Source organism: Ceratotherium simum, chromosome 33 (assembly GCF_057802395.1).
Source record: "Ceratotherium simum simum isolate JZ-2026a chromosome 33, ASM5780239v1, whole genome shotgun sequence".
Classification (NCBI taxonomy): Eukaryota; Metazoa; Chordata; class Mammalia; order Perissodactyla; family Rhinocerotidae; genus Ceratotherium; species Ceratotherium simum.
This window is the reverse complement of record NC_141932.1, coordinates 13,829,586-13,845,265: the sequence shown is the minus strand read 5'-3', so window position 1 is coordinate 13,845,265 and position 15,680 is coordinate 13,829,586. Positions and strand designations below refer to the sequence as shown.

Below are 15,680 nucleotides of genomic sequence, written 5' to 3'. Positions count from 1 at the left end.
TTATTTATTTTTACATATATTTTATTTTATTTTTTCCAGCTTTATTGAGATATATTTGACATATGATATTGTGTAAATTTAAGGTGTACAAGGTGATGATTTGATACATGTACATATTGTGAAATTATTACCATGACAAGGTTAGTCAATATCTCCAACCCCTCACTCAGTTACTCTTTTTTTGTGTGTGGTGAGAACATTTAAGATCTGCTCCCTTAGTAAATCTCAAGTTTAAAACACAGTGTTGTTGATGATAATCACCGTAGTGTACACGAGGTTCCCAGAACTTATCCATCTTATAACTGAAAGTTTGTACCTTTGATCAACATTACGCCTTTCCCCCACCCCTCAGCCCATGGTAACCAACATTCTACTGTCTGTTTCTATGAGTTTAGCTCTTTTAGATTATACACATAAGTGAGGTCATACAGTATTTGTCTGTCTCTGGTGTGAAACAACAAAAAATTATTCTCTCATAGGTCTTTGTTTATATCTGTATCTGTATCTATATCTATATCTATATCTGTATCTAATTTTGCTCACAACAATCCTATAGGGTAGAACTCTAAAGCAGATACTTAGAGAAGGTAAATAATAGAGAAGGTAAGTAAATATCAAAATTTCCGTAATAATTGGTGGACACTGGATTCCAACCCAGTTTTACCTCTCTGCAGGGTAAGCACCATTAACCGTTATGCTATGCTTTGGTGCATCTCTAGATCACCCGGCACGAATAGAGGACTAAAAATCAATCAGACAGCATGCTTGACTAGTCAGGGATCTTGATTACAAACAACAAAAATGGGCATTGGTTAATTTAGACAGAATAGCAACTTATTGGAAGGTGTATCAAGAGAGGATTATGACTACTGAAAACTATGTGAAAACTTCAAAGCTTAAGAAAATAAAAGTTTGGTTCCTGCCAAGTGCAGGTCCTGGAGGAGGGTCTCTGCTCCCCTCAGTGATTCAGGGCCCCACGTCCTTCTGTGTGGTGGCTCTCCTCTCTTTTGACTCTAGAGTTCTCTGCCATTTCCTCTACATCTGGGTGAAGTGGGAGCATGGGGCAGAGGGTTCACATGGAGGTTCTAGGGGTCAAGTCCAGCACACTCTATGACCACCAGAATCTATCTAAACTGCCCCTGTCTCTGTGTCATTTTCTCTTGGATGAGAGTAACAGAGAGTCATATTCCTGAATATTGCATTCAGGATTCCCAGCTGCTAGGATTCTGAGATTCATTCCACAAATATTTCTTATGCATCCTCTATACGCCAATGTCTGTTTCTTGATGCTGAGGATACAGCAATGAACAAGACAGACAAAGACTCCTGCATTTACCAGAGATAACTTATTTGTTAAATACAAGATAACTCTATTTTTCACTAGAATCTGTTGTTTAGATCCAAAAGATGTGTTTAAACTATACATCTTTTTAGATTGTTAATTTTCTGTGTCTTTTTTCTCTTGAAGACTTTAAAATTTAAAAACCTGCAAAAACAAGAATTCAAATACTTATTATATGGCACTTTGAAATTTAATGTTTCAACAGGCCTTATGGCATTTCCCATCCCACTAATGTCTGAAGTTTTATATTTCAGTAAGTCCACTATAAAATAAACGGTGGATGAATAGCTGACTTCTTGGGGATTAAGTATTGTTCATGCATTATGGAAACAAATTTAAAAGCATACTTCACAGCTTTGATGGCTATTTTTCATTTGAGCCTTGGAGGCAAATTGCATTTATGTAAGAACGTCAATAGTTTCTTAGGATCCTAAATTCTTAAATAGGAATAGATAAGAGCAAAAAAAAGAAACCTTCATAAGCTTATCTCAAAAATGTCTTCTAAAACTTGCAAAAAGAGAACAGACTTATTTTAAGGAAGTATTTGAACAGCTGACAATCTGAAAATTAATCAAGGACTGTCATTTTTAATTTAAAAATATCTATTTACCCTATAAGGGGCAATGATTGGGAATGACAAAGCAGATGAAGGGAAAGGGGACCCCACCTCTGGAGTCCCTGGAAGAGACGAGAAAGAAAAAGAAGGAGAAGTTCACAGTGGACCCTGACCAGGTCCTTCCCAAAGTTAGTTATAGGGCCTCAGGCAAGCTACTTAATTTGATTTCTTTTGAGCCTTGATTTCTTCTTCCATAAAAGAGAAATAGTAAACAAAACTTGCAAGCTTGCTATGACGATTCAGTGAGACCATGTATGTAATCCAACGGTTACACTGCCTCACATATAGTAGATTTTCAATAAATAAAGAATCTTTTCTCTTGGGAGATCTCTTGCTTGTGCCATGGAGCAGGGGTGGGGTGGGGTGGGGTGGAAGGAGAAAGTGAAGATTCTATGGTTCTTCAACCACAGGAGAGTAGCTATAAGTGAAATGTCAATCATTGCAAAGGGCCATTTCACGGATATCGGAAAATCAGCTAAGAGGTCGTTGATTTCTCAGGGTGAAGGTGGGACATTTTGTGTGTCTTTGCAGTTGTCAGAAGACCACAAACAGGAACAATAAGTCACAAGAAAGAACGGCCCGGGAGGTGTAAGGGAATCTTTCAAGATATCGAAATTTGCTTTGGAATAGCCAACGAGAAGCCACACCATGTTAATATTTGTGCGAAGTAACGGAAAACTGCAGTAAATGAGACTCTTCTGGTGGAGGACAATTATTAAACGTATAAATGCATGCCCATGATTGAGATACGCCATTTTCTGAAAGGTATATTTTCTGCATCCCAGGATAGAAGTCAATTTTATAACTCTTAGTACCTTTTTCTTACATTGTTAATTTTTAAAAATTGTGGATATAGCTATTATATCATAAAATTTGCCATTTTTATGTGCACAATTCAGTGGCATTACTCTCATTCACAATGCAACCATCACCACTACCTACTTGCAAAATTTTTTGTCGCCCCAAACAGAAACTCTGTACCCATAAAGCAAGAAATCCCCATTGTTCCCTTCTCCCAGCCACTAGTAACCTCTACTTTCTGCCTCTATGAATTTGCCTATTCTAGATATTTCATATAAACGGAATCATACAATATTTTTTTCCTTTTTGTCTGGCTTATTTTGCTTAGTATGATGTTTTCAAGGTTTGTCCGCGTTGTAGAGTGTATCAACTTCATTACTTTTTATGGCTGAATAATATTCCATTGTATGGGTCTACTACTATTTTGTTCATCCACTCCTCTGTTGATGGACACTTGGATTGCTTCCTCCTTTGGGCTATTGTGAATAATGCTGAAAAGAACATTGTCACTGAAGTATTTGTTCAAGTCCCTGCTTTCCATTCATTTGGACATATGCCTACAAATGGAATTTCTGGGTCATGAGGTAATTTTATATTTAACTTTTTGATCTTAACACCTTTTTATATGATAAAAGTCTTATAGCCATGTAACTCTTTGCAAATTAGTTAATACACTTGATGCACGGTTTCTGAAAATGGTGACAATAATATTTACCTCATGGGGTTGTTATAAAGATTAATGATGATGTGTGTAAAGCACAAAGCATAGTACCTGTCACAAGTGTTCAATAAACTATAATTGTGAAGAAATAAAACTTGTTTATTTCCTGAATGGCTCCAGAAAACTATGACCCCACTCTGGAGTAAACTGCCATGGACTGTACCATGTACGCAGCTCCCTTCAGCCTCATCACCCTGGTCCATGTGGTTCATATCTGAGCTGCTTTGAGCCTCATTCTAACACTTTATCTCATCAGCATTATAAACTTAAAAAGCAAATTTGCCCATTGTTTTATCTCAAAATGAGTTTATTTGGGGACAGCCAAAAGAATTGCAATTCCAGGATGTGCATGCGATGGCAAACCATAGGCAAATCCAAGAATCAAAGAAAGGGAGATGCCTTTATAGACAAAAAGGGGGAGTTTGTTCTAAACAAAAGTCCATGGGGGGAAAGAAACAGTTCCAGGCAGCAACAGCTTCTCACTGGCTGAGCTGAGCCATTCCTCATTGGCTGGGCTACTGCTGGGTGAGGAGGGACATCTTCCTCCAGTAGTAAAGTAGTTTTACTTCCTTTTGATGCAGGTGTCTGTCTCCTCTTAGTTGTTGTAATTGACCATGTGTGATAGGGTGTGAGAGCTCCCCCTGCAGGCCTTTCTGACTCGAATTCAGTTAAGGTTTCTTTTATTAATTTCCACAACCTATCTCAGGTCCCACTTCAATTATAATTTTTTTTTCTGTTTTTTAAAAAATTCTGTATTAAGGTAACACATTTTTAACAGACTTTATTTTTTAGAGCAGTTTTAGGTTCACAGCAAAATTGAGTGGAAGATACAGAGATTTCACATATACCCACTGCCTCCACACATGCACAGCCTCCTCTGTTGTCAAGATTCCCCACCAGAGTGGTACATTCGTTACTGTCGATGAACTTACACTGACACATCAGTATCACCCAAAATCCATACACATTTTTTTAAAGGGGGCCTAATTTTACACAGCAAGTAAAAGTGCTGAGGCCAGAATATAGGTTTCCGTATCAAAACCCCATAATCCATAATCCATAATACAAACCCCAAGTTATTTACAATCAGATCACCTTCAACTCATATCTTGGGGAAAAAAACTCTTTTAATGAGGGTCCTACCTCCTCCTTTCCCAACAAAGACTGTAGATTCCTTCCCATGAGAATGATTAAACTTCTTCATCGCCACCCCCAATAAATCCCACCATCAGTCGCAGTATTTCCAAACCTTGTCCTTGTTATAATTTTGGGTCAGCGAACACCATTCTTTCCCAAATGCGTCCCCATCTTCAGTGCATTCCCAGTAGATCATGCGTCTGTACCAGAAGGGAAACACACATTTTGCAAAATCTACAGAGAAGAAAGAAGCCATCAGAATAAGAAATCTTTCCATTTTGTAACTCCTCTCTGCCATAGCGTGCACACACGCTTCCCACCCGGCACCGTCTGCTCTGCTCTGGTCCACCAAAAGCATAAGGGAACTTTATTGGTGGGGGATTGAGGTTCTACTGAAAGGTTTCTTTTCAAGGTAGTGTGGTTGAAGCCCTCATAATATATCTTGAGTGCAATGTGATTTTCACACTGTCAGAGAACTGTGCATACTTTATTTTCACAATTTAATTGACTGTGGATTCCCTTTTCAGAACCCTGTTAGGGATCTCCCCAAACCTCTGGTGGCAACCAGAATTACCACCTTGAGGTATGCAGAGGCAAGACACTCACCTTCTTCAGAACAATACTTCCAGTACCCTTGGTAAGTCTCATTTAAGGAGCACCACTTGTGTTTTGCGTTGAACTTGACACAGTCATAGAACTTTCCATTTCTATAGTAGAATGGAAAGATACATTTGCCATCTAGAGAAAACAAAAATTCTTCATTCCTCTCTGGGAGTGTTAGTTGAGATGTTACAAAGTTACTCTCCTCCTACTGGTGGTTGCACTTGGAATCAGAGCCACTGCCTGTGGTTCTACTGCACGTTATTGAGTCACATAGCAGAGATGTTGGGCATCTTCTAATAAAGTTGTTTTGTTTTATGCCCCTGCTCCTGTCCCACTTTTTTCCATGGCATAAACAGTCTTGAAATTTTGTTTAGCATTTGGCCCCAGTTCCAGAAATCTACCCTAAGCTTAGAGACGCAAATGTGAGCATTTATCTAGTAAACAATTTTCCCCCTGTGTCTCTTTTCTTCACCCTCTTCTGCCATTATACACACTCACACACACACACACAAAATGTATATGGCCTGGTTTGTATCTTTCCACACTTCTCTCCATGTCCATATGGATCTATCTAGTATCTATCTATCTAGATAGATATACATACATCTATCTAGATATATATATATGGATGCATATATGTATACACACGTATCCATCAATACAACATATATATAACCATACAACATATATGTCATCATACATATTATATATAACATATTACATGTAATATACATATATATGTGTACATATATATGTATATATGTCCCCCACAGGCAGACATACACAGATATTTGCTCCCTCCCAAAATGAATTATACTTTATATCCATAACTTGAGTTTCTAACTTAACAGATCATAGACATCCTTTTAACTTTTGTAGCTCTAACTCCTTTCTGCTGATTGATATCCTGTGATATGGATTTTGCCACAATTTACTCAATATTTCCCATATCCAGATTTTTTTCCCCTCTGTAAATAAAGCTGCAGCAAACATTCCATGCATGTAAATCCTTATAGAAGCATTTGTTCCTATAGAATAGAATCCTCAAAGCAAGGTTCTTAGGTTAAAGTGCACATGAGTTTTTAACATCGATGGGTACTGCTTTCTCAAAGGACAATAGCAATTCATTTTTTTCCACTAATGTGCTTTTTTACCTGGATTTTCACCAGCATGAAGAATTTATACACTTTTTAAATGTTTACCTTCATAGCAGATGATCCTTGTCTTGTTTTAAAAGATCTCCTGATCGGGCGTACCTATATTTTCCTCTTAAATTAGATGATTTTGTTTCTTTTATATTTAAAGTTGAATTAAACAGGAATTTAGTTTTGTATATATTGCAAGAGGGGAGTGCAACTTTATTTTCTTCCACATAGATATTCAATAATGACAAATTGATGATAAAATAAACCACTTGTACATTTAAACATCTATACACTTAAAACTATGTATTAGATTCTAATATATCCTAGGATCCATTCTATATTTTCTATCAACTTTCTTGAAATTATTAGAGAAGTAGGATATCATAGTGATAAAATGAGCAGAGTCTGGAGCCAGCAAGTATCTGAAAATATTACTTATTATTATATTATACCATGCTATTTATATTACTATACTTATTGTTTGCTTAAATATCTGATAATACAAGGTGCTTCTCTACCTAAGCACTATTTTTGTTCATAATATTCCTAATTACCATTGGACATTTTTTTCTATAAGAATTTTAAAATCAGGTATTCTCTATTAGACTGGCAGAAATTAAGAGTAGAAGAATTTAGTGCCAGGGAAAATTCAGATTGACTTCTATTTCTCATTTTTCATTATCTGTTTACAAGGTATTTATATTAAATTTTATGAAAGGAGAAAAAAAGAATTTTTTTACTAGAAAAAAGACCTCACTGATTTCCCCATTTTTACAAAATCAAAAGAAAATGTACTTTAATAGTGAAGGTTATCTAATAATAATATTGTCAACTTACCTCTGATTTCTGGGAAGTGAGTTATGGTTTCTGAAAAATAAAATTTGAAACTGACATTTATTTCTCTATTCTTGTGTCTTCCAACCAAAAACGTGGCATGATAGTCTATTTTTTTAGAACTTGCTTTATGTTCTTCAACATGATTTTATCATTTACTTTAAGTCCTGCACATTTCTTGCTGATTTAACTCCAAAGTGTATCATTGATGTAAAATAGAATGATTTCCTTTTCCATCAGTGTCTAGTTGGTTCTTACCAGTATACAGAAAAACCGTTGACTTTGTATGTCTATCTTATATCCAGCCACATAGGCAGATTCTCCTATTGAAACTTATAATCTTTACTTTTTCCTAGCAGTTTTTAAGTATTCATTCATAAAATGATTTTGCCTATTATTTTCTATAGACTTATGGATTATTTCCTTTTTGCAATATCACATATGTTAGACATCCTCCCCACCCCCTGATAATGTTGACTAGTATTGGTCACAATAGATATATCTGTGCTTTCCTGGTTTTAGTTGGAATGACATTCAGGTCAAGAATGTTCAGTTCAGCATGGTTAATAGTGGTCCAAAAAATAGAAATCAATCCCAAAATATCAATCACTAAGGGAATTTTAAAATAAAATGTAGCTTTATAATATTATGCAGGCATTAACAAAGATGAGCTTGTAAATAGATATGAAAACATCTGTAGTTCATTTTTAGGTGACAAAAGGCATTTTCTATTTCACCATGTGCTATAAGACCCTATTTTTGCAAAAAAAAAATAAATCACTTAAGAAATTGTATGTAATGAAATATTTGATTACTCAAATATATTAACAATAAAATTGACAGTAAAATTATGAGTGCTCTCTTCTTCTTTTGCCTCAACTATTTCTAACATGGAACATACTTTATCTAATATACAAGGACATAAAATAGTAGTTTTTCATGAAAAATATGATTTATTACCAGGAAAAGAAGTATAGTATTCAACAACTTCACATTTTATTGCAAAATTTAAAAAAACACTCTAATAAAAGAATTTTGATCAACTCACCTACAGTTGATGGATATTCATCTGAAAGACACAATTTTAAACAAATATTTATTTCACTAGATTTAGCCTTTAAAATAAAATATTTTACCAAATTCTATTCTAGTAAGAATAATAATATTTTGAAGGTGATAAATCAAAATTTCCATAGAGGGGCCGGTCTGGTGGTGCTAGTGGTTAAGTGTGCTCCACTGCGGCGGCCCGGGATTCGCCGGTTCAGATCCCGGGCACACACTGATGCACCACTTGGCAGGCCATGCTGTCGCGGCGTCCCATATAAAGTGGAGGAAGATGGGCACGGATGTTAGCCCAGGGCCAGTCTTCCTCAGCAAAAAAAAAAAAAAAAAAAGAGGAGGATTGGCAGATGTTAGCACAGGGCTGATCTTCCTCACATACACAAAAAATTTCCATAGAGCTTATTTTCAGTAGGGTGATGTGGGTGATTTCTAATTTTTCCTTTTGCTTTAGCTGTATTTTCCAAACATTGCTAGTGAACAGAAACAATTAAAATTATTTTTAAAGCAAGAAAAACTCAGCAGACAAAAGTAAAGGATTTTACCTTTTCCATACTTTACTTCAAAATAAAACATGTTATAGTAGGAAAAACGTGTTTTACCACTTCACCATTCTTTTGTTTTGTTTTGTTTTACTCTATTTCTTTTTAGTACACTCTGGAAGGTACAATTTGAAGCAAACATTTACTTAACTGCCCTAGGCTTTTAAAATGAGATCAGATTTGTTTTAGAATTTGTTAAAGAAGGGTCTTTGCAGTTCAACATCACAGCTTTTTTGTGAGAATTAAATGAAAACATGTCACGACTCTGCACAGTACACAGCACAGAGCAAGCACTTAGCATATGGTAACAATTTTATTGCAATGATAAGGATTTCTTTTCTTACAATAATCATTATTATTTTCTCCTCCACCAGATGGAAGACTCGTTCGAGTTTGCAATAGATTTTCACAAACCATAGAAAACTTAGTATCCACTAAAACTAACTTTAGTATCCACTAAAATTGCTCCAGAATTCAAGTTTAGGAGACTTTGGTATCCAGCAAACATTGAAGTTACAAGAAATCTCAAAGGAAGTGCTAAGGCATTTCATAATAAATGGATTGCCCATTGTTCACACATCTTCAACTGCTCTTCTCTAAGATCAGAACAGAGACAGGTGGCTATTTGCCTGTAAATTTTGAACAGGCAACCTGTAAAAAACACGAATTTTTTTTTTCTGGGAGCAGGAAACACGACATAAAGGGTGCAGTGAAAGAGTCACAAGTAAGAAGGATTCCAGGGGCCGGCCCGGTGGCGCAAGCAGTTAAGTGTGCCTGCTCTGCCGCAGCGGCGCAGGGTCCGCCGGTTCGGATCCCAGGTGCGCACCGACGCACCGCTTGTCAAGTCGTGCTGTGGCGGCGTCCCATATAAAGTGGAGGAAGATGGGCACGAATGTTAGCCCAGAGCCAATCTTCCTCAGCAAAAAAAAAAAAAAAAGAAGAAGGATTCCAGTAGGAGGATATATTCAGGATATAAATTGGCAGTGCAGAAATATGGCTAGGGAAATTTGATTTCTCAGAATATTTATCTTAAATCCCAGTTGTCACTAGCTAGCTGTGTGATTTGGGGTGCATGACTCAGCCCCTCTGTGCTTTAGATTCTGTTGTACAAAATGAGAGCAATAATTGTACCTACCTCATGGGATTGTAATGAAGAACAGGTGTATTATGCATATAAAGTACTTAGAGCAGTGCTTGGAACAAAGAAAGCACTTAATAGCTTATAGCTGCTATTGTTATCAACAATGTTATAACTATTGAAATATCATCAACATCTTCATCACCACCATCACCATCACATCATTTCATCACTACTGTCCATCATTCGTAAGATTTAGACCAGTCTTAATGGTGTTTCTGATAGGGAACACCCTACGTTTTTAATTTTTGTCATCACTTCTCACTCATCCCGAATTCTACTATTAGAAATTCATGCCTTTGCAGTGGCCACTTTCCAAATGGAAATCCCTTTCTCTAGGAAAGAAAAATAAAGATGATACCACTGGGTGTGTAGGGAATGCAAATGCGTTGAGCATCTTCTATATACTGGGCACTGTGTTTTATTTAATCTATCAGAACAACTTTGTGAGGCCAGCGTTATTTCCATCATCTTACAGACAAGAGAACTAAAATTCGGAAGAGTTAACTAAGCTCTGTAATATTACTGTGTGAACCTGGCAATTCAACTTGAGCACCCCTTGGAGGAGAAGTTTCAGTGGAATACAATGGCCCGAACCCCAGCACAGGCTCAAACACTTACCAATCATCTGCCCTCAGTTTGCTGAGCTGTAAAATGGGGAGAAAACCTTAGGATATCAAGACCTTCCCAGTTCGAATATTTTAATATTCACGGAATGGCAGAAACTGCCTGATGGCTTTACTTTTTTCCTTAAAGCAGCTCTTCTCAACCATTTTTCCTTTACGAGCCACTACGCCTGTAATATTTACCTCCCCACCACTTATTTTTAAACATTTTTGAAAGAAAACCTGACCTAATCATAATAGCAAAGAATTAAGGAGTGCTCGTGGCAGGAATGTAAAATGGTCCAGCCACTGTGGAAAACAGGATGGAGGCTCCTCAAAAAATTAAAAATAGAACTGCCATGTGATCGAGCAATTCCACTTCTGGGTATATATTCAAAAGCATTGAAATCAGGATCTCAAAGAAATATCCACACCCCCCCTGTTCGTTGTAGCATTATTCGCAGTAGCCAAGATACGGAAACAACCTAAATGTCCATCGATGGATGAATGGATAAAGAAAATGTGGTGTATGCATGCAATGGAATAGTATTCAGCCTTAAAGGAGAAGGAAATCCTGCGTTAGGCGACAACACAGATGAACCCGGACGACATTATCCTAAGTGAAATAAGTCAGACACAGGACAAAAACTGCATGATTTCACCTTATATGAGGTACCTAAAATAGACTCATTCTGTGAATTTAACTACTGAACGCAAACCTGTATCCTGCCTCTCTAATAACTGTAATAGTACCTTTAACAGTATGTGCTATTCAATGCTAGAAATAGAAATGACATGATGATGGCAGCCCTGTTCTGAACTTCACGCACGCTGACCAACGTAATCCTCCCAGCAGCCCTGGGGGGCAGCAAGAAATATTCTCCTCCTGTTTCAGGTCTGGGAACTCAGAGCATCTGAAGCCCAGAGTTTTGCCTGAGGTCACAGATGAAGCTGGTGTTGGAGCTGAGAGAGTGGCTGAGGGGCCCGAGGGGGAGCTGGACTTCTGGGCCCTTGCCTGGAGGGAGGTGGGACAGGGGAGGAAAGGAGAGTCCTCAGCCCTTGGCAGGTGGGGATGCACAAGAGCTCTGGGCTATCGTTCCCTCTCCTTGCCCACATAAAATAATAAAGACTCTTGCAATGCAAGATTCACATGTTTGCACAATCGTTTGCTGAAATTTAACCATTGGCTGATGGGCAGTCCCATCCCACAGGAGCCTGAAATGGTAACAGGCAACAGAAGACAACCCCAGAACTCTGGGTTCACACTGCATCTTAGGGTCTGCCAACCTGGATCGTCCTCCCTGCAAGGGACCCCACTGTCACGTATTCCCCGAGGACGCCCCAGTAGCCTTGTGATAGTAGAGAAATTACATTTTGTGCATGGCACATTTCCAGTCCTGGAACGAGATCACTCGGCTGAGCCGTCTGTGAAGTTTTGCCAGGTCAATCTTGCCTCCGTCTCCAGGCCAGGCCTATAGACGATTTAGCACGCACCCTCATTGTCTGTTTCCTCTTCTGTCTTCCCACTAGCCTGTGAACTCGCTGAGTGGAGATACTCATGGCTTTTAATCTCTGCATCCTGTGCGCCTGGCAGGATCAAAACCTACCATCTTACTTCTGAAATGCTAAAATGCAATTCTTTTCATATTCTAATGTCTCCAAAGTCAGAGTGTCCCTTACTCTTCATCTTATTATCTGCAAGCTGGGTTGCTGTGAGGACATGGTCATTACTGCCTGTATTGAATATGACGATGTTCAAAAGGCCAGCATTAAAACCTGTACTATGCACATCAGAGGCTCCAAAGAAACTTCCCGAGACAACAACGGGACCCTCTTAACCTCCGGGAAGCACATGCTTGTGAGAGAAGAGGGAGATAGAGAATAAACAATAGTTCCGAAGACTCAAAAGTAGGCGAGCACCACATAGTTGTAAGGACCGGCTAACGTGCCCAGGACCAATGGGTTTTAACTCTTTTATGCATCGTTTCGAGAAATGCTGCTATCACGAAGACTCTGGACAGCACCGAGATAATGTTATGTGGAAACACGTGACGTTGATAGTTCAGGAGGCCAGACTGAAAGTGGAGAAGTTTTAGGACCACCATAACTAGCTTCCTTCACGTATATTTCCTTTTTTATGTATGTACAAAAGTGATATCTCATTTAAAAAAATCTGTGTCCAAGTCAAAAAGTATTATTTTTCATTAAGTATAAAATAAAACTTCTAGCTGATAAGAAAGCACTGGTCATAGTTACACTGAGAGCATCTTTTTCTTTTTTAAAAAACATTTATCAGCACTGCATTTGATTTACTTTTTAATGCAAAGATGGCCTGAAGAATACTTAGTAGTAGCACGTGCAATACTTAGAAACTAGAACAGTACTGTTTTTATGTATAGTATTATTTTATAGTATAGCACTAAGAATACTTAGAAATAGCATTGTTTTTTGCCATTCCATAAAAAATTGTTTTCATGACTATGTGTGATCCTCATCAAATATATAAGAAATGCATCCATAATGAAATCCCTTCTTATACTGTCACTTTATACTTGTTGAAAGCAACATGATTTTGGTAAAGGAATACAATAGGCTTTCCAAAAATTAGTTTCATTTTCAAAATGTCTACATAAGGCATTTAAAATATACTAGAGTGAAGGGAGACACATGGTTATCAAGTAACATGACTTCTGTCAATAGAATTTTCCGATTCACATTCTTATTTTTTCATTTTTATTAGTTGAATCTTCTTATTTTTTTCAAAGCCTATCAGTGGATCATGTCTATTAAGTAGAAATACTTGAAGAATACAGAGAATATCTTTTTTCCTTAGGGCACATGAAATAAGAGTGACTCTTACCCTCCACAGCATCTCAAATTTGATTACATATGGCAGGAGATGTGCAAAATTCAGTTTTTAAATGTCCAACCCCAGACACTGTCACTCTGCTCCTCACCTTCATATTGATGACCAACCACACAGTGAAGCTGGCAGACCCAAACCAACAGAAGCCCCACGTGCAGGGCCATGCTCCTCCTTACAGGGACTGATGGTCCACTGGCTCATCCTCAGCATTTTATAGCCACAACCACTGCCTCCTCCCTGGCCCCTCCTCCCTGTCTCCTCCTCCCTCCTTATTCCGCTTCACTCCCTCCTCTTCCTCCTCCCTCTCGTTTTCTCCATATTCCCCAGTCTCCTCCTTCTCCCCTCCCCTTTCTACTTCTAAGATCCCTTCTCTTTCTCATCCCCCTTCTCCTCCGCCTCCTCCACCTCTCTCTTCTCCTCTCTTCCTCCATCTCTGTCTCCTCCTCCTCCTTCCCTCTCCTCCTTCATCCCTCCTCCCTCTGTCTCTGCCCCAGTGCTAGACCACTTGCCTCACACAGGAAGAAATACAGAAAAAGAAATACCTAATTAACTGGCATTAAATACACACAAGCGTTAGAAGGGTTAGGATGAGGAATTTCGAGTTGTTTGCACAACGACAATCATCAAGGCTCCATGAGCAGTCCTAGATTTATCCGTGTCTTGGACCTTACTGGTCTTTGAAAGCCAGGACTGAAGAGTCCCCTGGAGATGCTCAGGAAGTCTTCTTGGGGAAGGCGATTGGCTTCCCTGATACAAGCATCTTTGTGTATGCTCCGTGAACCTTCTCGTCGGCTCTTGGTGATTTGCCTAATGGGCGGCAGGTGGCTCTGCAGTTCTGAGGAAAAAGCAATGCAACGTTGATGGTCCCTTACATTTCACAACCCTGAAACGTAAGATTAACTGTGAATTCTGAAACATACCCTATTGTATTCTCAATATTCTTAAAGTTGAAAGGATGTTTATCACTTTTCCCCATTATTTTTATCAGTAAGATGAGAATTTCCTTTGGAAATAATGGCCAAAGAAAGCCTTGACCCCAAATTACAACTGTCAAAATGCCAACAGCTCTCAAATCAGACGCTTTCAACTACATGACTTCTGCTGCTCTTGCACAATAGATTTTTTTTAATGAAATAAAAGCCTGATCAAGAATTTTAAGGAGGTAGCCTACCTCTGGGGAAACCAAGTAATTGGAGATAGTTATTGCCTTCACTTATGTCTAACATTTCTGCATGCATGTACCGCTCCCTACAATCACTTGATAAAGTTTGTCCCTAAATCTTGGATCTACAGAAGTGCCAATAATAGGGTAACAAAGGTAACAAAGTCATTTGGGGATTCCTATCAGCATCTCAGCATCCATTTCTTGTGACCCATTTCAACTTCTTCCCCGGCGTTGAACCTTTGCAGCAAGGGAAGTAAGAAATACTTCCATTGTCAGAGCACAGAGTTTCATTGCTTCTTCAACACGTCTGATCACAAACTACTCTCTTTGTAAGACAGGGGCAGGTCTGGGAAGTCTTTCCTTGGTGATCCAGTGAGCCGGGAGATGCCATATTCAGTATCTTTGTTGTTCAAGCAGCCTTTGAACATATAATAGTTACTTTCCCTTCTTGTTTGAAGATCTTTCACCAAAGATCAGGCAGTTCTAGAATATATTCTACAATGTAACAGTTGGTCTTTGGCTCACTTTCTTTTTGCTATTTTAATTGATACTTTTTGAACACAAAACAAACCTTGTTAAGACATCAAACACTTGCAACTCCTAAATCACTCATCTTTGCCTTCACCATCTTTGTTCCACATCAATCACAATTGTAAGGTTTGTCACAAAGTTCCCATTATGTAAATATTTCCTCAATCCGATTCACTTTGTTATGAACTGTATGAGATCCAAGAACCCCTTAGAAAGTGAATAAAATAGAAGAGAGTTGAATTTCTCATTACTCCATCATTCCGTCAATTTATAATTTCTTTTCTATTATTTCTGCATGCCTGAGTATTGATGAATGGGCTAAGAATTAGCACAGCTGATACTACCAATAAATTTTTTGTATGCACAGCAGAGTCTAATTCAGAGAGAAGTTTTTGAATCATATATTTTCTAGAACACTGTGTCTAGGATTTGCTTGAGCAAATCTCAAAAATCTTCAACTACTCCAAAATCTTTAACGAACAATGAAATATTTACTTCATTTTTACCCCCTCCCCAACTCTATGACTTGCCAGGGCAGATAGCATCTTTTCTATCTTCACCTGAATCTAATAGAG

General features: G+C 38.1%; 1 protein-coding gene across 1 annotated transcript; it reads right to left on the bottom strand.

The window, feature by feature from the left end:
* Positions 1-4,708: 4,708 nt before the first annotated feature.
* LOC101397116 (binder of sperm protein homolog 1) lies at positions 4,709-13,573 on the bottom strand. Its single transcript, XM_087422276.1, has 5 exons — positions 13,501-13,573; positions 8,248-8,268; positions 7,203-7,232; positions 5,224-5,355; positions 4,709-4,851 (listed from the first exon to the last, which is right to left on the bottom strand). Exons 1-5 carry the CDS (start codon positions 13,571-13,573, stop codon positions 4,709-4,711), a joined length of 399 nt encoding a protein of 132 aa, XP_087278402.1.
* Between the last annotated feature and the right edge of the window lie 2,107 nt (positions 13,574-15,680).